The sequence below is a fragment of the Branchiostoma floridae genome, chromosome 18 (genome assembly GCF_000003815.2).
Source record: "Branchiostoma floridae strain S238N-H82 chromosome 18, Bfl_VNyyK, whole genome shotgun sequence".
NCBI classification, from domain to species: Eukaryota; Metazoa; Chordata; class Leptocardii; order Amphioxiformes; family Branchiostomatidae; genus Branchiostoma; species Branchiostoma floridae.
Window position 1 is genome coordinate 6,561,565 of NC_049996.1, and position 24,453 is coordinate 6,586,017.

The window sequence follows — 24,453 nt, forward strand, 5'->3', positions numbered from 1 at the left end:
TTCTTAATTCACTAATGAGAAAACAGTGGAACATGAAAATGCTAACTTAGCCAGGTGAAATACCTGCAGTTCCAAAAAAAAGTGCAGGGGACCCAAACCTTACTCTTTCAGTTACATATGTGACAACTTTGAAGTCCTATCATGTGATGCAAGAAAAATCTGGCAAATATGCTGTTAATTTGCATAATTAGTATGCCATCGTGCCAAAAAATCATGATGATCCGTCAACATGTTCACATATTCCAATTAATTATGCAAATGAGATCTTCATTTGCATAATTGATATCTATTTATATTTCTCTCTTTCTCAGCTACATTTTGTATATGTGAGAAGATTCAAATTCCTATCATGGAATGTAATGCATTTATAAACTTTTCTCATCAATCATGCAAATTAGCTGTTTATTTGCATAATTAGCATTTTATTATGTAAGTCGTCGCTTATGTTATCTTCATACCAAAAATCATGACGATCTGTCAACATGTTCTTGAGTTATTCTTGTCCAAAGTTTGAAAGGAAATGGGCACCTGCAGTTCCATAAAACCGCTAGGGGGTCCAAACTCACAGCACTTACTCTCTGCCCCGAGGGCTATCTACCACACAAAAATGGTGACCATGTTCAGAACACGGGATATCAATAATAGAAGTTCCGCTGCAGTACCTTAGCAAGCCGCTAGGGGGCCCATTATTGAACTTGCCCTCCATTTCACGGCCCCTATACCCACCTACCAAATATCATCAGGATCCATCCAAGGCTTCTTGAGTTATTGTTAACAGACAGACACGTCTAAAAAATACCCTTCCACCATTCTGGCGAAGGTAATAAAAATGTATCACAATTTTTTCATTGTGAACATGGGGACAATTTTTAGATTTAAAAAATAATTATCCTTTCTAGTGATGTTGGTGGTGAGGAATTATAGATCCTACAATAGGCTTGTGTCTAGCACAATTTAACACTGTTCAAATATGCTTTTTTTTGTCATCAAAGATCAACCATCATTTGAACAAGTAGTTCAGCTACAAATTCGAGTCTGGACCTGTACCTAAACCCATGTACCTTTACCTGTAAATAAGACTTGTTTAGGTACACAGCTCTAAGTACAGTAATACTGTTCCCTCATGAAGGTTTGACAAGAGACAGTCTGTACCTGCATACTGATCCTGGCAACCAGGGAAGGTTTTCTGTTGTCCTGCATTGACTTTTCCAGCAGACATTCTTGTGCTTGTCCCTACAGATACAAATATAACAACATGCAGGGTCAATCAGCACTGTCTGACAGCTGGGATGATGCTTCATGATATTTCAAAGTGATACTGTAAATGCAGAAACTTTCACTGTGGTTTAATATTCGCAATTTTTGTGGTGGCCGTTTTACAGCGAACTTAAAACCACCGCGAACATTTTTCCATGGCAGTAAGAGACTACATGTATTGAGCATGGTGTTACCGCAAATTGAAAACCACCGCGAAAAGTCCTTTTTCCTGCTACCACGAAATTAAATCCCCGCAAACTTAAATGCATTTACAGTATCTTAATGAAGAAGGCTATTCTAGCATTTTTTATCCATTCTGCAAGGAATAGGAGGCCAATTATCAAAGCTGCCTTTGTTTTCCCAAACTCTACCTACCCAAGAACCAAAATATCATATCAAGGATCCATTCACAGCTTTTCAAGTCAAGCTACATTTCTATCAATAGACATGCAAACAAATGAAAACATGACCTACATTCTGTATTTGGCAAAGGTCATAACAGATAACATCTGTGAAATATCTTAACATCATGAAAATCTATCCTTACTAGGTTTTCAACAAAAATGTCCCTGCAGTTCCAAAATTAGCTGCTGGGGGCCTAAACTTGGGAAGAACTGTCTGTATATAGCCACCATGCATCAGCAAATAATGCCTGTGATTGATTGATTGGCTTAAAGCTATCACCACTTTTTCCTAACATCAACGCTACCTGCTACCAAAAACAAAACCGAAGCATGTCTAAAGGCATTGCATACAATTGTATGTTACACAAGTGCAATAAATTCTTAAGATACAGTTTTGAGTCTATAAATAGAAATTTAAACCTGGTAAGAGCTTACCAACATCAAGTTGATGTAAAAGTTCAGCATATCAAATGATGTATCAGGTGTAGGTAGGCTCCCGAAATGGTCTCTCAAATAGCTGAAGGCTCCCGCAGCACATTGGAAATGCGTGCAGGAAACTTTCATACCCTTAGAAAAAATACATCTACATTGAATTGAAGGTCTTCAGAATTAGAATGTTTACAGAACCACCTGGAATTCCTTTACTTCTACTTTTATTTGTCTTTCCAGTTACTGTAGAAGTCATATGCTCAGGTCACGGACCTGTTTTTTCAAATAAGCCTGGGATATCTTACACAATACAGTGTATAATGTTGTACAACATTGAACATATCATAAAATCAATAAAACAGTCAACGCAAACGCACAATATCAGCAATCACGAAATTAGAATGGTGTGGTTATGGAGATGGAGTGTTAAGATGCCTCATACCAATTATACCGAGTGATACATAATCATGAAATATAGTACGATTTCTAATGATTGTTGTAATTACATGTGTATGAGATGCTATAAATGTTATTTGATATTATGTCATACTATGTTATGCTATGCACCGAGAATAGACACTGTGGTGTATTCATTTTACGTCTAATGGCGACACGTCCAACCTCTGCAAGACAGGGAAGAACGGACGCTAAACCGGATAGTGAGTGAGTGAGTGAGTCAAACCCACTGGAGAAAACACATGTTTCAATATGGAATGCGTCAGGAGTTGAGAAAATTTGGTGTCATCAAACCAAAAATTTTAACAGCATAACAGCAATTCCAACGCCCGAATCTGGTATTTCAATCCTTGGTAACAGTGCACTTGAAGTGTATCTAAACTTTGAATTATCCCATGTGAGAACAGTAGAATCCAATATGATAACTGATGTTATCACCTGGTCTGGAACACCCATATCAAATGTCATCACAGCTCAGGTATGACATTACGTAAAAAGTGATTCTGCTACATTGTACTTACCTCTTCAGACATTCTGTTGTCTGTAGACCCAAGGATAGAATGTAAGGCAGCTGCAGAGAATCCAACAGAGAAAAAAAAAATAAACATTCAGGTTAACAAACAATTCTACTGGGGAAACAGAACAATGTCATTACCGTGTTGAAGCTATTCACATAATATCATTTGTAGTATCATACTTTTAAAACTTTCATATTGCAAGCAGGTGTTCCAGACACTCATCAAAGTCAAGAGGCATACATTGTTAGGTTGTGCAAATGTGATTGGAATATCCGCAAATCATGATTGGAATATCCACAAAGAAGCAAAGATACTGTAAATTAATTCCCTAGTTTTACAGCACAGCATGCTTCAGTCAACAAAACATGTTGGACAGTTAAATCGGCATTCCACTACAGAAGTGGGAACTATAATTCCTCAGAGAAAATAATAATTTGAATCAAGTTTATTTTGTCCAATTCACCCTAAGTTGAAGCCTAAACGCAAGGCGAACATTGTACCAAACAAGTCCCTCAATTCCCCTGAGGACCCTTCCAATTGTGCAGTGGTGGGGGATGACGTGCATGGCTAACAAGGACAAGAGGAACAGATACATGTACTACACGTAATGGTTGCTACTGGTATAAATTACAATACAATGATGTTTTAGGATTACCACCAAGGCGATAAATACTGGTATTACTATATTTCTGATATCTTTTAAAAGCCTTTGCTACGAAAAGTAAATTTTAAGTTATCAAATCACAGTGCATTTCATTCCCCAACGATTCTTGCGAGGGCCACGCTATATCGCAGTGCACTTGACCTTGACCGAGCATGACCTGATTATGCAAAATTGACCTCCGTGAAACTTAGGAGTTTAACATCTCTGGCACACATATTTCTGATGCAGTCACACAGTGCCACACGAATGGAAAGTTAAGTTTACATGCAAAATGTAACTAGCATTACAGGTATCTACATGTTAGTGGAGCATATTCATTTTCTTTTCCCTGGATTAATCAAGCTATGGGATGATGATGATGATGATGATGGATACGTCACGTTTTCTACCCTGATGCTAATCCCTCTGACCCCTTTTACCTTGACCTTTCCCTAATGTCCCCTATCATTCGTGACTTCTCTTTCATTGAGTACTGTCACAAAGCTACTTTAATACCAAATTCTAGATCAGTTGACTTTTTCATGACACAAGAACTTGAAGAAGTCAAAAATAATAATACATTTTTGGTCCAAAATGGCAAAAAGTCCCAAATTCAACAATTTCTAAGTGATGTACACCATAATGGTGAATGTAGCCTAAGTGGGGTTTAAGGGTGGTTGAGGTGTGGGTAACATGGGACCTCCAGCTTTACGTTCAACCACTAGAATGACCGTACCGGGTATACAGAAATCTGTTTCAATCATTTTTACCTGACCAGTGAGTGGAGAGGTAACAAATCAAAGTGCCTTTCCCAGGGGAATAACACTGGCATCTGCTGGGATGCCATCTCATCGACTCCTACCCCCAACCTTTAGCCCTGAAGTAATGTTTCTATTTGAAGTGAGATCTTAGTACAAGAAAATCTTACCCAGATTATAGAGGATTGAAGCCTGTTCAAACCGGATGTCAGCAAAGCTGATCAACTTGCCAGAGTAAACATCACTCCTGAAATCAAAAGAAAATATAAGACAAGTCCAGAACATGTTTTGAAGCATATTGTTGCTATTAAAGGCCATGTGGATCCTCCATTTTCAAAAAAACAAACTTATTTTTATCTAGTTTTCCATTGCCCTACATTCATTTTGTAGTTAACAGAAATACATGAATGAGATCATTGGTACAGTACTATGATAACAAGAGTTCGTAGACCTCAGGCCTGCATGAAATGTATTGGGTGTCTGTAGACCTATTGTGTACTTTTTTTCCTTTTCGTCCGTGCAATTTTTCCGTGGTTGGAAAAGTGAGATTTTTACCGTGTTGGTTGTGCACCATGCAAAAGTCTGAAATTCCATTTTCGGAAAGTGTAAGTTTGGGCATGGATGAACATTACTACCACAGTACCTTGAAGTTGTTGAGACGACTTTTCCTACCTTTTTTGGTCTCAGATGGCCCATGTAGTTATTCTGTCACATATGATATATTCAGTAATGATATCTTCCTATTTCAATGTACTGACCTAATGCAGCTGCTAAATCTCCTTAGTGCGGCAATGATATTCATTAAAGATTTATTTCTAGAGTGCTATATCACTTGACACTGGAAGGTTATTTGCATAATTTGACCAATTATATTTTTACAGTAGTTCCATAGACAATATGAATAGTGGTAGCCCCCATCCAGCAGCAACAGTTAGTCCCCAGGGTGGTATGATATTTCTATTCAATCCATCCAACTAAAACCTAAATTTTAAAACTAAGTACCTAACATGTAAGCCAAATTTAACAGCAGAATTTACTATTCAAAATGTCCTTGTCAATCCCATTCATGAATGGCAAGCTGCTGGCAACTTTAAAAAATTCAGAAAGCTGTTGTAGTCAGAGTGAACACCCAGCAAACATCCCCCCAAATCAATGAGCAGTTGGTTAGAGGGGGAAAACAATTTCATCATATTTTTGCAGTGATAAAACGCAACAAACGATACCGAATTTAAAACAGAACAAAGCCTCTACCACTTAACCCTGCCCTTACTATAGATTAAGCAGGCCCAAAAATCAAGCGAATATGACTAGCCCCAAACTACAAATTACCTGCATACAATACGGAAATGGCATCCCCAAAGAAACAACAAGAAACACAGGAAAAATCATACACATACCTTTCTCTTACACTCAAGCTCTATACAGTTCTCCTCCACTTTAGAAAGTTGTATCTTCTGCTGACTGCCAAACAGGATAAAGGAACTTGTACCAGAACTTTAAACTCAGTACTACACAGCTCTCAAAACACCACAAAGACTAAGAAGCAAACTCAAATTGTACCTAACCACAGCAACAGATACTAGTATATCATCTGGCAGGAGACACTGTTGATACAAAGTAACCTGATACATTGAAGGTGGCAGAGGCCAGTGCAAAAACAGATGACGCTTCTACACGTAAACTTAAAGACCTATCAATCAACCAAAACCCAACCTGTTTTCAAAACCAAGCAGATATTGGGGGGATGCCTCAATCACACAAAAACAGGGTCAACCTACAGTATCAAGTTCAAGCACTAGGAGTAGCTAGCACAGGTGATTTTTTTCCTAATGTGATAACACAGTAAAATCTATCTTAAATTATAGCTCTTGCAGCCCCGAACAAAATGCCGTTTTCGGATTTCAAATCGGATGAACTTAAGTCTAGAAATTAAATTTTGAAGTAATTAATTTGGGTATTTTTGTGGAAAACCTTAATCATTAGTTCAATGGGGCCCAAATGGCACCGGAGGGACCTGTAATTAGTGTAAATCAATACACTACACACACACTGTATGCATCATTAGCATAGATTTATTTTCTTAACACCAACAGACATTCAAGTTGATGCAACTGTCTAACCAAATCCAGCAGGTAGACAGTACACTTAGTCTATAATTAGTAAATGATTATGCTAATTATTGAAATTAGTATGTCTGCATACTAATTAGGTTAATATCACATACTATATTCAGGTATCCTCTACACATTCAAGCTACATTTCTCTCTCAGGTTACCTCAGACATGTCACTACATGATCAGCAAAGTGTCAGTTGCATTTAAATTCTTATGTAATGACTGATTTGCATATTTGCATATTAATTAGACAAAATTTCTTAATCATTACGAATCCAAGGGACCAACAAAAAGTGGCCACGATGGACAGGTGGCTGCTATGGTGAGGTGGCCGCTAATACAGGTTTGACTGTACAGTTAATTATCATATTCAAAGCTGTCAGGGATACCCCAAACAGTTGCTCTACAACGTCAACTGTTCCAGGAGAAAAAGACATCTGTTTAAGGATACCACTAACGCAACAGGATACCCCAAACAGTTACTCTACGACATCAACTGTTCCAGGAGAAATAGACATCTGTTTAAGGATACCACTACCGCGACAGGATACCCCATAAAGTAAAAAAACAAACACTGTTTATGGATACCACTACCGCGACAAATAATCTACCCTATCTGCTTGGGGATAACCTGAGTACCAAACGCCGAAACCACGATGCCTGTTCCAATATACGAAAACATAGGGGCGCTTTCTGAAATTTTCACATGGATTATAAAAAACAGCTACCACAAAAAGAAAGGAACACAGGCCACTGGTGCCGGTGTCGATGCAAATCGACACCGGTGCCGGTGTCGATTCATTCTGACCAATCAGGGGAGCGATACCCACCTGCCTGGCCTGAATCTACGTGTTACGGCGTCATAACCAACGTGGAACGGGGCCTTCTGATTGGTCCGCGGCGCCTGGCTATATGATAATTATCTATAAAACCCATGAACTAGTGCAGGTTAGGTGCAGGTAGACACCAGAAATACATTTTGTACCTGCACAGCTCCAATTTTACCTGCACTAACATGCATATGCAGGTGGAATTTTGAGCCCTGGTTTAAGGATACCACTACCGCGACAAATAACCTACCCCATCTGCTTGGGGATAAACTGATTACCAAACGCAGAAACAACACTGACCGTTCCACAATACCGAAAATATAGGGGTGGTTTCTGAAATTATAACATCGATTATAAGAACAGCTACCACGGAAAAAAAAGAATGTGCATCGTTCAGCTGGCATCGTTTCATAATGGAGTACAGGCGACATGCCAAACCTCATACGAATTCGGCAAACGGGACATAGAGATATACAATGTAGGTGCGAACACTCAAAAAAATACAAAAACCATTCACAAGACTCTGTTGCTGAAGGTTAGCCTCCAGTCACAGAGTAATAAAAATAGAAGTAAAAAATGAATGAAAATAAAAATTAAAGTAATAGAAAATGTTAGTAATAATAATAATAATATCTGGTGTATTTTGCAGCCAGTAGATACCCAATGTGTTGAGTAATGAGGCTGTTTAACGTGGTCGAGGCACCTCCTCAAGCACGGGACCCCCGTTTTACGTCCTTCCCAGAAGACGATTTCGTGGAAAGCTTCATGAGGCTACAGCAATCCGGACGTCCTTGGTTGGTCCCCCATCCAAGCACTGTCCGGACCGCACGTTGCTTAACTTCCGAGATCGAGGGATCGGGTGTACCAACGTGCCACGTTAACAAGTTTATTTTATAACTAGAGTTCCACGAACACATCCCTTCGCCAAATAATCATGCCTTCATTCAAGACTTTAAGGTCTTATTCATGTATTACTAAAGAGATACCCCAATAGTTAACAACTGCATGAACATGTGTTCCCCACATTAACGCTACCAAAAACATAAACTTCTATTTCTTAGTTACATATACGAGGGGCGTGCAATTAGTAATGGTCCTGACCCATTTCCCATAGCAGGAGATTAATGAAACTTGGCACAGTTATTAGTCTTTCTCTTCATAGGAATCACCCAGAGTTATGCATTTCTCCCATCGTTTGATGCAGCTCTGGACACCGATTTTGTAGGACACCCCAGGTTGGTCCTCCAACTGATGCCTCATCAATGGCACAAGAGGGACGACCAGGTCTGGGAGCTGTTTCCACAGACTTCCAGCCACGTTTGAATTCAGGATGCCAGCGTTTTACAAGGTCATATGATGGGGCATCATCACCATAAGTTTCATTTATTTCATCAAAAGTCTTCTTTGGTGTGCGTCCTTTCAAATACAAAAACCGGATCACTGCGCGACACTCAACTGGTTCCATTTCACACCTGGTCCATTTCGCACCTGACTAAGTTCAAACACCAGTAAATCAGAAACCACAATTAGTTCAGAGCTGTCTTTTGCAACATAACCCATAGAGATATGAATTATTACACATACAAAATTTCATTTAGATCAGACAACTGGAAGTGGGTCAAGACCATTACTTATTGCACGCCCCTCGTATGTGACAAGTTTGAAAGTCTTATCATGGAATTCAGTGGATTTATGAACTTTCCTCATTAATTATGCAAATTAGCTGCTGATTTGCATAATTAGTATTACATTATGTAAGTCATCCCTTAGGCTATCTACATCTCAAAAATCATGACCACAGCATGTTCAGAACACGAGATGTCAAAAATTGATGTTTGGCTGCAGTACCTTAGGAAGCTGCTAGGGGGCCCATTATCGAGCTTGACCTTTGTTTTCCTGACCCCTACCCACATACTAAATATTATAAAGATCCATTCAAGGCTTCTCGAGTTATGAATTCCACAAACAAACGGACGCACACACTCGGCCCGCTACCGTCCAGACGAATAATGCTACGCCAACCATTTTCGAACTCGACCTTCCTCTCCGCAACCGCTACTCGAATACCAAATATCATTAAAATCCATACACAGCTTCTCGAGTTATATGCTGTTGACCTACATAAAGGGACAAAACATGAGGCCTTAACCGAAAATATAACCTTCTCGGCGAAGGTAATTATTGTAACAAAGTAACATTTGAAAGAAACATTCCAACTTAGTAGAATACCTCATTCACCACTTGTGCTATTTTCAATGCAGCAGAAACCAAAGAGGTCACAGACACTGCCCCCTATCGAGAATTAACGGTACTGCAGAAATACCACGAGATTCGGCGTGAGTTGATAAATAAACCCAACATGGTGGATATTTTTGAGCCGATGAGCGCTGTGCTTTATTTCGGAAGGATTTTTTTGTTGCAGGAACATTGAAACAAGTTGACTACGGGTGAAAAATAGTAGAAAAGTCTCAGTAACTTTTTAATTTGTTTGTTTGGTGGTTAATTTCTGTGTTTTGATAGTGAATTAAGTAAGTGAGTGTGTGTGTGCTGTGCACACGTGAGCTCGGCCCATGGACAGCGATGTTTGGCAATGTTTTCGTCTTTGTTCAGCGCAAATTTCAAGATTTTTTGAAGATTTAAGATGGTCTAAAACGAAAAGGATATAATTATGTGAGTGTAGTACCAAATCACTTGGGTTTTTTGCAAGTCCAGAACCGATCCGGTGCACTGGTATGTATCCCTAGGCGTCAGATGGAAAATTCAGACACTGCAGTACAGATCTCCAATACATTCTGTTACTGACAAGGCCATGTTGATTCTATTATGTAGACGACATATTCATACGCACCAATTTTCCAACAATAAGAAAAAGTATGATACTGTTACGCAAACATAATGATACAATTTTTAGAATTCATATCCGTACACAAAATAAAGCGCTTACCAACAAGCTTTCGATCAGTCCTCTGATCCTTCTCAAGTTGTAATGACCCAAAACCTAAGTCGCACTTCCGGAACGGAAGTGTGACTTCAGTAAAGGGTCAAAGGTACTTGACAGTCGGTATCGGCCCACTTTTGTTTTGGGTCATTACAACTTGAGAAGGATCAGAGGACTGATCGAAAGCTTGTTGGAAAGCGCTTTATTTTGTGTACGGATATAAAGTCGTAAAATTGTATCATTATGTTAACTACCGTCACAGATGACCTTACATTCAAAATGAGCAAACAGATACTTAATCACAGATTGCCAAAGTCAATTCCAAGGTCAAAGAAGAAGATGTGAAAGAACAAAAATGAAGAATCTATTGTTTAACATGATTACTCCACATGATTTGTCCAACCTTCCTGAACACTTACATTTCCTAATGAAGGCAATTTTCTTTTTTTACAAACTCTTTATTTGCATACTTGCCTCCTTTTTGGGGTTCCAAGAGGATGTCAACCATATAATCAAATCAACGAAATCAGCAAAACCAAGAGTGTAGAATCATATCCATTTTGGAACATAGAAATTTCAGAAAACCGAGCTGATGAAGATACCAACTTGAAAGTTGAAAGGAATCAGACAGAGGGAGGGTTTCTGCTATTTTCTCACCATGTAAAGGGCACAGCTGCATCACCGCCGTCACCCATAGGAAACCTGCTTTGGAGATACTGCAGTTGTCCATAGTATTTCCTCAGGATGCTGCAACCCTCAAAATCCTGGCTTACTTGGACTGCACACTGTAAGGTAAAATAAATCTTTAAAAGAACAAGCCTAAACACAATGCTATACTCTAAGGGCCAAGCAAAAAAAAATGGGCCAGGGGGAGGGCCTAGCAAATTTTTTTTTTTACTTGGGGGTAGGGCCAAGGAAAAAAGGTTAGCTTGGTCTACCAGCAAAACTTGTCCCTTAAAACCCAAGGATCGGCATGTGCTCGTAACGGCCCCTTTCATCGATATCTCAGTGAGTGAGCGAGTGTGATATCTCATCTACATTTGCGCCATTCTGCAATTGCTAAATCCGACACCCCAAACTTGCATAAAATCAAACAAACTCTACCCAAAAATGACGACAAGCTTTTGTTATTGGGTTATTGGGGTGAGCCGACTACTCACTCTTTGCAGCCAGGGGCTGAATTGCGAGGAGCTTACAATAGGCGTGGCTAAATCGCAAGGGTCTGGAGCGAGCTGCCATTCGGCGCCACTCAGGTGACCTCAATACGACTGTCGCAAGTGTCTGGAGCGAGCTGCCATTCGGTGCCACTCAGGTGACCTCAATACGACAGCAATTGCCCCAGGTGCGGCCAAGGTACCGTAGGTTTTGAACCACTCACACCGCACCATCACACGTGTGGCGGGTTCTTTAATATGCCTGGGGTGTGGCTCTCCCCAGACACGGGACCTCCATTTAACTTCCTATCCAAGGGACGGCCCCAGCCAAAGCTAGGTACTCATTTTCACCTGAGTAAAGTGAGGAAAGTCGTGTTAAGTGCCTTTCCCAAGGGCACAAGATCGGTAACGAGGCAGTCGGATTTGAACCTGCGACCTCTCGGTCGCGGGCCGAACACACTACCGCTGTGCTACGCGGTCCCACATTTGTCACATTTGTTTTGTGTATTGTTGTCAATTTTAAGATAAACAGTACTGTAACAGTTAGTCACTTACTTTTGACAAATTTCTTTGGCCTGCGGCCTGTACTCCTGGTGCACCAGTGCCGCATTATAACCTGCTAGTTTGAAAGGCCCTTCCTCATTGGCTGTAGCCAAGTTGCTGACCTTATGCTAAATGTCACGTGCCTATTCGCTGCACCATATTAATCCAATTAGCGACCACGGACACCTGGTCCCATATATGGGCAATGTCCATTCAGTCATTTAGTGGTTTACCATATATGGTCAAACACTCGAAGACGGCAGGCATTGAAAGCAGACATAGAACCCCTGCCAAATTAGCTTATAAATCACTTTGAAGTTATTTTTGGTAAAAAATTATAATGGGGTCCATTTAGTATCGTATTTTCTCGAATCAAGTATGCACCCCAATTAAACTATGCACCCCGGATTTGGGGCAAGTCTCAGAAAGATCTGTGGGACTGAAATGTGAAATGGAACAACTCAAATAAAGTATGCACCATTTCTCCACCAATTTTGAGCAGACCATGAACTGGATTAACATCAAATTTATGACGTATTCCCCAGGTTATTTTGCACAAAATAACCTGGAGTCACACTGTCATTGTCTCTATAAACTTGTGATTTGCCTACTGCAACTTATAAAAATCACTGAGAATGAACTGATAGAATAAATCAGCTAGCTATAGTACAAGTGCATCTAACTAAGAAAAAAACAGTTGCACAATCAAAGTCACTACCTCAAAAGGTTTTAAATACTGCAAATGCCACTCTTATGTAAAGTCATGTTTAGACAGTTCTTTTGGTTAAGACAACACCAAGACAATATCAATGTGTATGTTTTGAAACCTTAATAGAAGTTTGGTAACAACTTGTAGCACCAGACAAACCCTTACAGGACTGGTGGTAGCTGAATTTGTATCTAGTTTTTAATGTAGCTGCTAATCAGCTGTACTAATTGTCTCATGTTTGGCCACGGCCACACGATTTCCGGTCCCGTTGATACAGAAACACTGCCTATTGCAACCATACTGCAGCCTTATGTCACCCTGCACCGAGTTTGAAATTGAAGTTTGCAAGGACTTGGAGTTCCGGACAGGGTCATTTTGGCAGTAGCAGAAGGTATGCATGCCTTGAGCATTAAAGTGCAAGTCTTTGTCGGTGAATTTACAGATCGAGACAAATTTTGGTGAGAAAGATTAGTGGGTACTGAAATCATGTGTAGCTTGCTCATGGTCAATTGATCAACATTTTCTCTATAGTGGCCACCTGTCTATAGTGGCCATATTTCTCCAGTCCCTTGAGTGGCCACTATAGGCAGGTTTGACTGTATATGTTATAGCTTTTTGTTACTGATGACCTCTGACCCCTCCTCATTATCTTAAGTTAACTGAGTTGATTAGGCCTAGGAAAAAAATGTTGTGTTTCCTGTTTCCCGACCGACCCTAGAAAAACATGCCGACCCTAGACTTGTTTTTTTGAGGTGAACCATTTTTTGGACCAATACTAACGGCAAAGAAAGTATACGACTTAAAACCTTGTAAGTTTGAGCTCACAAAGATCGCAAGCTGCAGCGACAAGTTAATCCATCTTCCGGTATGTTTTCATGCCATTTAGTCAAGCCGTGGGAGGGGGGCTGCGATCGTAATTTTTAGGAATTTTTACTTTTCGTCATCACATTACTCATTCACCATCACAGTAAATATAGCGAAAAATCAATAACGGTGCACACCCCAGTTCTTCCGCGACCGGGGTCCGTGGTAGTCCGCGACCAAAAAGTGACGAAAGGCTTCCGAGGGCCCATGTTTGAGTTGACATTTCTCATTATTTCCTGCGAAATGACATTAAACGATTACATGGCTGAAAAGCATAGGAAATGGTGTGTTTTTGGTGCAAATTGTGTTTTGGTTCGCGCGTTGCTTCCGCGATATCCCTACGCCTGAATGTAAAGAGGCCCGTGACCTAGATTTACCTCTGAAGCGCTGTGTCAAGCAAAGTTGCAATGCCGCGCGCCGTGGATGATTAAAAAAACTGTAGTACTAGAATTTTCTTTATAATTGGCTGGATTAGTCTTTAGATTTTCCTCTTTCTGGCAGTATCAGTCGTGCTTGCCGGAAAAATCTTCTTCATCTGTTTTATCCAATGCGAAAATGCCCGATTTTGTGCATCATTTTTGACATGAAAATAATGTTTTTTCCCTATAATTTTTCAAAATTAGAGAAGTTGAAGGATCGAAACTCAGTTGGTCTTGTAGCTGAAGGTATATCCTCTCACCCCATATACAGTTATTTTCCTTCAGGATAATTCCCTGGAAGAGAAGGTCGCTAGACTTGAGGGTGTGCCGCCTCCATTTGAACCCCCAAATAAACTGGTGTGTGCCCCCTTAAAAGCACCCATCCTGAAAAAAAGTATTAGTGATAATAGCCAACAAATTGCATTTTTCCCATGAAAGTGTATAGCCCCGAACTAATCCGAGTTAAAAAAAGCCGGATTTCGCAGGTTTTGATATGATTCTACACTGTCATATAATGGGTGGATTTGCCCCCCTCCAAACCCCCCCACCCCTCAAACACGGTCGCACAGACTTCGAAGTGTGTGTGCTAAGCATAGATTGCATAACACCTACCGAAACATTGTTGTTTAAACTACTGTAACAGTACCTCTTGGGCACTTTGAAATCGCATTTGCACGTTTCACAATTGCTCCTACATTGAGAAGCAGGCATTTTCCTTTTAAAAAGGCCCCGATGACGTCACTTTCGCACTTTCCTTCCGAATCAAGTGTCAAGTTCGGTGTGGCGCTAGTTCTCGGCCTTAACACAAATAAGTTGCACTAATCCGAAGACACATCCCAAGGCTTCTTTATCTCACCGAGACCGACACCAAACTGTACAGCCTTATCTTAGCAGATGCCCGTTTATACCTTCATAGCCGCAAGAAGTGCAGCACAGACCTCCATCTTTACCAAAGGTACAACATTTAACTTCATTTTTCTACGAAATAAAAGGAGTCTTGCCAACGGAAACGCTTGGACGGGAAAGCTAGGTCTATTCTCTACCCGATATGACCAAAAATTAACATTTCAAGTGCTTTCCGTTAAAGCGCGGAACTTAAAACTGCATCGTTGTCACTTCAGAACATAGGCCAGCGGCAGGTATTGTGACGTCACGAACTCAAATATGTTCTAAGAGGTTTACACTGTTTGTTCCAGTCAGAAATAGGAGGAAAGTGTGCTCCATCACAAGAGCACCCCTATGTCATTCCTTTTCATGGCCATACCTCTTTATTTAGCACGTATTGATAGCCTAAAACCTCTTCCATAGGACAAGCTCATTGTGACGTAATTGCTATTATGCGCATTGAATGGTATACCATCCTGGAGGCGCAAAAACAGCCTTCCGACACCGCAACTTTCAACCACCTGTTACTCGAGAAAGAAAAGTCGCAGACAAGTCAAACTTGGCATGATTATAGAGTATAACTTTTTAAAGTCATGGACGATATTAATCATAATTTGCATATATTAACGGTGCACGCCCCAGTTCTTCCGCGACCGGGGTCCGTGGTAGTCCGCGACCAAAAAGTGACGAAAGGCTTCCGAGGGCCCATGTTTGAGTTGACATTTCTCATTATTTCCTGCGAAATGACATTAAACGATTACATGGCTGAAAAGCATAGGAAATGGTGTGTTTTTGGTGCAAATTGTGTTTTGGTTCACGCGTTGCTTCCGCGATATCCCTACGCCTGAATGTAAAGAGGCCCGTGACCTAGATTTACCTCTGAAGCGCTGTGTCAAGCAAAGTTGCAATGCCGCGCGCCGTGGATGATTAAAAAAACTGTAGTACTAGAATTTTCTTTATAATTGGCTGGATTAGTCTTTAGATTTTCCTCTTTCTGGCAGTATCAGTCGTGCTTGCCGGAAAAATCTCCTTCATCTGTTTTATCCAATGCGAAAATGCCCGATTTTGTGCATCATTTTTGACATGAAAATAATGTTTTTTCCCTATAATTTTTCAAAATTAGAGAAGTTGAAGGATCGAAACTCAGTTGGTCTTGTAGCTGAAGGTATATCCTCTCACCCCATATACAGTTATTTTCCTTCAGGATAATTCCCTGGAAGAGATGGTCGCTAGACTTGAGGGTGTGCCGCCTCCATTTGAACCCCCAAATAAACTGGTGTGTGCCCCCATAAACTGTCCATCCAAAACAACCAACATGCCTTGAAGAGTCCCTGTTTCAAGTACAGTGCAGGCTTTGTTACGTCAATTTTGCGGCCTTCCGAACATGCGCCATTTTGAAAGCATGTTTGAGCACGTCCTTTCACTCCTATTATCAAAGTGCTCACATCCAAAGTCAGCAAGACAAATCACAATGGCGAAACCAACTGGCCCCAACATGGGGACGTACTATAGGGAGTTTGTAGTGTGTTTTGCAGGTATATTTTTTGGGAGCCAACGTATTTACCGCCACTTGCTTACCAAACAACGGATGAAAAGTTTCATAGAACGTCATAACTGTGTAGTGGAACAGCAGAACGGATTTGCCGCTGGTTGATGTGTTTTCGGGCCATGTTTTGATCACGGCTATCAGCAATTTCCGACATGCCGATTTGCAAAATAAACCTCGAGTAAGTGGCTGCCGATTGATACAAATTTGTTGTTGTAAATATGAAATCCATTGATAAACAGGCTTGTTATATTATTAAAGTTTAAAGATTAAAGTTCCACTGGGAAAAGAATCCCAAGGAACTTGCTATCAGTTACACTCTCTTTCAAGTGTTATTTTCTACAGAAACCACGGAAAGTGGGAGATCAATGCACGTGTACTAAGGGCCAGGGAAACATAGTAAACAATGCACTAAACAGTTTCCGGAATGCGCAAAAGCCCGCTTGTTTATTCATGGTTCAGTGTTGAATATGCTCGAATTCGTCGGATTAAGGTTCTTTGCCGTTAGTCATTTTAGACGCGATCTTACTAGTAACTTACTATGGCATCGGAAGGGGAAAATATCCATTTTTCCAAGTTTGAGACGCATTTATGTGGCCTTGAATGAAGAAACTTTAGCGCTCGGCAAAAACATCCAAGAAACAATGTCATCTTGAATCCCGGCGGTTCTGCAGTTTTCAAGTGGGTCGCTAGGTGGCGTTGTTTGGTTTGCTGCAATGTGATTGGCTGGATGTAAAGCGGGAATTTGTGCTTATTTCAAATTATTAGTTCCATTTTCGACAGGAGGGAAGTTCTGAAGAGAGAGTACAGTCAAACCTGTCTATGGCGGCCACTCAAGGGACTGGAGAAGTACATTGTATGGCCACTATAGACAGGTTTGACTGTACTCTCAAGCTACACATGATTTCAGTTCCCACTAATCTTTCTCACAAAGTAACATTGTCTCGATCTGTAAATTCACTGACAAAGACTTGCACTTTAATGCTCAAGGTATGCATACCCTCTGCTACCGCCAAAATGACCCTATCAAGAACTCCAAATCCTCGCAAACTACAATTTCAATCTCGGTGCAGGGTGACATAAGGCTGCAGTATGGTTGCAAAAGGCAGTGTTTCTGTATCAACGGGACCGGAAATCGTGTGGCCGTGGCCGCGTTGGACAGGTAGCCGCTAAGCTTATTTCTTAATCATTACGAATCCAAGGGACCAACAAAAAGTGGCCACTATGGCCAGGTAGCTGCTATGCAAAGGTGGCCGCTAATACAGGTTTGACTGTAGCTATACCAAATTGCAAAAAAGTGTAGAATGTTGTATTACATGGTAGTCAGTGGACTGATTGCTAACACATTTGGCAGAGCTGTAACATCATGTTACATGCAACACAGTATTTCATTGTATTATTTTATTCATACACATTACTACAGAAATATTTTTTGTAATTTATAGATCCTAGATTTGTTTCCTTTAGACTTTAAAGTTTTTATTTCCATTTAAGGAGGAACATTTAACGTAGTACAAAAAAGTGTTGTGTCTTGTCTTTGATGAAAATAAAAATGTTTTCAGTCTCCTCCCTGCTTGTTAGTCACTGATAAAAAGGCATTAAAAATAAGTATATTCAAATCTAAACATTGGTTAATAAACATGAGATTAATAAGTAAGATATCAACTTGGCAGGATCAGGTGGGTGTTTTATGTTTTGTTAGCTGGGGTGTGAAAAGGGTGCCTGGTAACCAGGGCTGTCTCCAGCTTTAATCTTTTTGTCCCGCTCATTGTTTGGGAGCCCAAGTTGTTGATTTTTCCCCGGTAAACGTGTCATTTTAAGGTCAGGAAAATAAATTTACAACAGTTTGATGTCATGGAGTTCATATTTTTGGGACGGATGGGGTCAAATTTTTTTCTGTCCCAACAAGCAAATTTCAGTCCTGAGACGGAGGGACGGGTCCTGGAGACAGCCCTGCTGGTAACGTTCGTTGAAGAGCAGGACATCCTCAAAGTGACATTTGCAATCTAACACTTGTGTGTAGTCTAGAATTTGTTCCTGTGCTATCATGCATTTCACTTTTACTTTGAAAACTGTATTTGCCACGCCAGGCTATAGAGTTGGGACCAAAGTCTTGAAAAAAAAAAAAAAAAAGATAATCCCTACCTACCGACCCTAATTTTTTCAGGACTGAAACTGGAAACACAACCTTCTTTTTCCTAGGCCTTAAATTAATCTTACATTTCAGTTTACTTTCAATATTTCTTATGTTATACTTGTGCACTTATGTTGACTTATGTTACTTGATTGTTCTGTAATCTTCTGGACTCCAGGAAGTATATTGTAAAGTCTACTGGATATTGAAATAAACAAACTAACAAACAAACATTTTTCAACTTTAAAAAGTATGTACTTTATTCAAGAAAATATGGTAAATATCTAATGGCTATCATACCAAATTTCAGGTCCTTTGGCCTTAATACCTGGGCATGGGACGCAAAAATAAAATAAAATCATTTTGAAGGCATCTATCAAAAAAACAGGAAAAAAGTGTCGGGTATTGGCTTCATCATCATCATCGGTCGGCTGCACTCTACCCTTGTACCAAATTTCAGGTCATTCGGCCCAAGAATGTTGGTGATGAATTCCTATAAAGATTGTGACAGGAGAAGAAGAAGAAGCAGAAACATTATAAATACAGTATTTTCATTCCGAGTGACTGTTATGATCAAATAAATACTAACTGCAGTTCTCTTGTCATGCTTGTTCATATACTAGTACAGCTATGACACCAGTACAAATGACCTTTTAATTTAAAACTTTGCTCACGCGACCTTATCATTAATACAGACATAAAGTTAACACTTCGCTACAATATCGTCCAGGCAAAACGTACGCATTTTCTTGAAAATTATCGTAACATAATTATTATATAATAAGTAACATCTTGGAGTTACATCACTCCAATGCTACTATACCAAAAGAGTCGCACTTCTGGTGTTGCAAACGTTAGAAAGTAGAGCAGGTTACAAGTCAGTTTTATGCCATCTACGGGTCATTTACCCTTATCTTATGTTGTTCCATATCATTTCGGACCCCAAATAAAAGAATGTCTGACAGTTTTTATGTCAACTTTTCTCAACTCTTCTCTTAGCAATCATACTTAGGCATCCAGAAACTATTCTTTTTTACATTTGTTTGATGTTGTTCGTGATTTTGGACGGCACAACCTTTTTGCTAAATAGTACCGAGTTGCGCATCTGCCGTGCTTATTAATTCTCCATATTAATCATTTATCTATAAACGATCAACAAATACGTCATAATAAGGACGATCAATTGTCATGTTAATTGCAGATTGATACCTACAAACCAAAAATCAATTTGTCAGCCCCGACTTAAGTTATTCCCTTTCAAATTCTGACACAAAACTGGACCCTGTAGTTCCAGAAGAAGCCACTAGGGGGCCAAAAGCTATATCACTTACTCTCAGCCTCAAGAGCTGTCTACTGTAATAACAGCCATAATAGCCACAGCATGTCCAGAACTCAAGATATCAAGCCCAGATGTTCCACTGCAGTACTGCAACAAGCTGCTAGAAAGCCCTGTTCTCAGATGTCATAAAAACCTACCCACATACCGAACGTCAATACAATCCATCCTGGAATTCTCAAGTTATGCTGGTCTTGACAAACAGATGCTACTCAAAATATAACTTACTTCAGTTCTTGGCAGAAGTAAATAACATTCTTGGAAAAGGTAAAAAAGACAGCTGGCTACATGTGCATACAGTATATTCCAATGCATGATTGACCCAATTTCGTTAAAATGTCATAAAGATATACCCGTCCGTGTTCTTAGTAAAAGAATAAGATGGTACTTGCCTGTTGTAATTGTCGGAGTTTTCTGATTTCTTCGTCATATCCTCTGGGATCTTCACCATAAAATGTACTCACATACTGCAATGAAGACAAGATGAAACTTTCACATCTGACAAAATTCAGCATATCAAAATAATAACTAGAGTTTGGGGACCTCATACCTCCATGAAATATTTAGTGCTTTTTTGTGGATGGTATGTATGTTTATAGTCGGTTGTATTTGAGAGTAATGGTTATATAATATAAATGTTATGGGAAAGTAGTGGTGTATTTATTTAATGACACAGAGGATGTCCATCTGATTAGTAATTATCAAAATGTGACACTTAATTGTGTAATGTGCGTTTAAGAGGTCGACGGCATATGGTAGCGTGGTGTTCCTTAAGCTTGATGTTTGGCATTTAAAATGTCTAAGGTTGTCAGCATTATTGAGGTTCGACTATGTGCCTCAGAGCTGTGTGGTGGGAGGAAGTTGGGAAACTCAGAAAGAAGAAGGGATGTGGCCAACTTTAGTCAGATGGTGATTTGATTTTCCACCAATATGTCATAACATCAGCTGTTTACACGGTACAAAAACGAGATGCACACTTTCCTCTGACAGCCCTACACCAACTGTAAGATGAATACTTGGCGCCAACCCCGTCTGCTAAAAAACAAGTACCATTGGCTACGAAAGAGATAACTAACAACTGTCCCTTATCGTAACAAAATCAGAACATCTGTATCGCCCATAAAACTTCTGACACCCAACCCAGATGAGAGGACCTACTGGCATTTTAATCACCATGTCACTCAAATCAGCAGTACAGTATGTGAGACATCCATACCTGTTAAGCATTATCGTTAAATGAACCTCAACTTCTTACAATTATACTTACGCTTCACATCTCCATGATATCCTAAGCAGACATAAATAAAACTAATTATCATATTAAAAAAACTCGGGGTTCCCCAAACAGCTGTCACCTCACCATCTGCTTGGAGCTAAGCCCATTAACAAACACATAAAGCACGATGCCTGTACCAATATATCTCAAATATAGGGGTGATTTCTGATATTATTACATCGATTATAACGACAGATACGGCTCCCAAAATCTCATCGATTCGAGCTTTCATCACACCCCACCAACACAACAAGTATGAAACCAATCCATCCAGCCGTTCTTGAGTAATCATCTACACAGACAGAGACACATAACAGAAAATATAACCTCCATTCCATGACATTTCATGGAGGTAACTAGCGTTCCACGAACACATACCTTTGCCAAATAAACCAGGTTCTTTTTATCGGTCTTTCTATTGGGTGCAAAATTTGAATAGGAAACCTTATGGATGTGTTTTCAAGATCATATCTATGAAATAACACAAATATCATTACATATAAGTAGGGGTGGGTACCGGTACAGAAAATTCAGGTCCAGGTCCAGAGGATCAGGTCCAGGTCCGGACCTGAACCTGATTCAGCATGACCCATACCAATGGTTCATTTCACTACAAAGAAATCTGTTTGGGGGAGTATCAGACTCGCACTCGCGTTTTAAAATCCTACAATGCTAACTCACCTGTACGATTGACTGTAATACTTGGCAGAAATGACTATAAACTCTACTCTACTTCACTCTTGTTATTTTCTTCCACTTGCAAGCGCCAAAACGTGTGAATGCCTGATCAAATAATCTGTTAATTTCCTAATAGGTCCAACATCCGGTCCACCAAATTTTTTCAGGTCCGGTATTTCTGGACCGGTCCAATGAGAAAAACCAGTTTTGTACCGGTTCACTGTACCGGTACCCAGCCCTACATATAAGTCATCATCAACAAACATAAAATCTACAAAAAACACAGAATATTTCATGGAGGTACTCTCACCTCTCAAATAAACGTACCGGTACGTTTATTTTTTTCCGCCTCAGAATCCACCCGGTACGTCCTTATTTTAGACGGTACGTTTATTTTTTTTTCAAATTGGGGCTTTTTTGACTAACCAGGGACCTCACAAATATTGAAAGTTGGAATTTTCTGCCCATATTTCCGCGGTATTTTTGCTCAAAATTCACTAAATCTATCTAAAAAGTATCATTTTCCCCACGTAAATCTGTTGTTTACGTTGTTGAAAGTTGCCGACAATCAGCAGTGGTGCGTGCAGGGGCCTGCCCAGAGACCAGCGCCCCCTGAAGGGCGGAGTTTTCTTGAGAGAAGCAGCTTGAGAGCTTCTCCGGCAAAAGTCTCAAATTACCCACTAGCTTGATTTCACATCCACCGGCAGGTAAATTTAGAAGTGTGCAACTAATCTTGGACAAGAAAAAAAAATCCAATAAAGATATGGAAAGATTTCAAGTGTGTTCTCTTCGAATTTCCGATGCATTTTATCTCTGTTTACATTGTCTGAGGCCAGCACGTGAGCCAGCCCTCTGTGTAGGCCTCCCCTAATGGAATGCGCCCCCAAGGAGGCGGAGTTCTAATATCCCAAGCTTTGTAAGCGGTGCCGCCTGTGATCATGGAGCCGGGAAGTCTACTACGGTACTAGGGGTGTGCCGTTGGCACCATCACAACATTTCTGTTAGATGTCGCATTCTCAGCTATATGTCGATCTTTCCCTGGTAACTTCTACACTAAAATATATTTCTTTTTACCAACTGAAGGTAAAGTTGTGGATACAGAAAAATTCTAGTTCATGCTGCTTGTAAAGTTGTTTAAAAACTAAAAGATTATCCTTGCTCCAACAGAGTACTCAGGTCTCTCATGCATGTAACACTTTTGGGGGAGTGGCTACAGTGCTGAGTCTATGATCGAAACATTTGGGGGAAGTTGTGTTTATTTTGGTCGCTACTCTGTAACCTTTTCTAAAGCAGCGTGCAAAATACCCACTTGCACACTTGCACATTGCAACCACTTTTTGCTTGGTGCAACTTACTTCTGAACTCAGGTTGCACAGGGTGCAACCTTAGATTCTGAGCCTCAGAACTTGATTTTGTTGTCAATTTACTTGGAAGAAATAAATGAACCAAGGCAACTCCATTTCATATTAGCCAAATATGTATGTATTGTACCTTTTTTCCCCTAGAAATTAGTGAATTGTAGGTGGTGCAACTTGAAATTCAGTTGTGCAACCTTGTTTTTGCCCCAGGTTGCACACCGTGCAACCTGGCTCAGAAAAGTATTTTGTACACTGTAAAGATAAACCTGGCCAAATTACAATTTACTATTGTCTCTAAGTTTCCACTCAGTATTTTGAAATACAATATTACAAAATACCCTTTTGTATTTCTAAATTTGGAATCTTTTTCTAACTTGAAATGTGTTCTTTCCCTGCCTTCAAGTGAACTGTTCCCCTAGATTATACAATGAATGGCATGAATGAAAGAGCTCTAATTATAACTTGTAGGAATTACACGGGATTGCTCTGGAAGACTGTGAAACTGTTAGAGCTGTCCAGCTTTCTTTCTGAACTGGGGGTTATTTCTTTTATAAACATGTACATGTAGTCATGCATAGTCATGTTTGCCAAAAATAATTTTTGCCATTAGTGTTTTTACAATGTCAAACTAGTTTATTATTTACTTACTACAATTTTTTAAGATGTAAAGGTAAATCTTAAAGATATGAGCTAACAAGTTGCCAAGAATACACCAAAAACCATTGGTACTCAGGCATAAATAAGTAAAAAGAACCTATCTGATCATCTTCTCTTGGACAGAAGTAGTATGGACACAGTTTACATGTCATTGGGTATTTTTCCGGGGGGTACTTTTATTCCAGGGGGTACGTTTATTAGATTTTGAAGATTTGTCCGGGGGGTACTTTTATTACTTCTATTTGAGAGGTGAGAGTATGAGGTCGCCGAACTCTAGTTCAATATCAAAAATTTGACAAGGTCAAATTCTTTTTTTAACAGGATTGTGCCTTTGTAATACATGATGTAAATCATAGGTAATGAGTAGCATATTTATGTCTAAAGACATCTTTCTACATAACAAACCTGGTTCATTTGGCAAAGGTATGATTTCGTCGAACTCTAGTTGTTGATGCAACCAATAGGAGCACAGTGTTCCTAGGTCAAAAAGTTAAGTCTGGAGGCCTGATATCCAAGATTCGTACTTCCGGTGCCGTTAATAATCATG

General features: G+C 39.9%; 1 protein-coding gene across 7 annotated transcripts in view; it reads right to left on the reverse strand.

Annotated features, from left to right (window-relative positions):
• Positions 1-24,453, reverse strand: part of LOC118405908 (tyrosine-protein phosphatase non-receptor type 23-like) — a 76,378-nt gene that overhangs the window by 41,210 nt on the left and 10,715 nt on the right. For 2 of the 7 annotated variants that reach the window (XM_035805738.1, XM_035805744.1), the window contains exons 2-7: positions 20,330-20,404; positions 11,005-11,132; positions 4,636-4,712; positions 3,068-3,117; positions 2,097-2,228; positions 1,153-1,233 (exon numbers count right to left, since the gene is read on the reverse strand). In XM_035805738.1, the coding sequence (XP_035661631.1) occupies positions 1,153-1,233; positions 2,097-2,228; positions 3,068-3,117; positions 4,636-4,712; positions 11,005-11,132; positions 20,330-20,404 (543 nt within the window). The remainder of the gene's footprint in view (positions 1-1,152; positions 1,234-2,096; positions 2,229-3,067; positions 3,118-4,635; positions 4,713-11,004; positions 11,133-20,329; positions 20,405-24,453) is intronic. The other 5 variants (XM_035805740.1, XM_035805739.1, XM_035805741.1 and 2 more) reach the window with 5 other exon arrangements.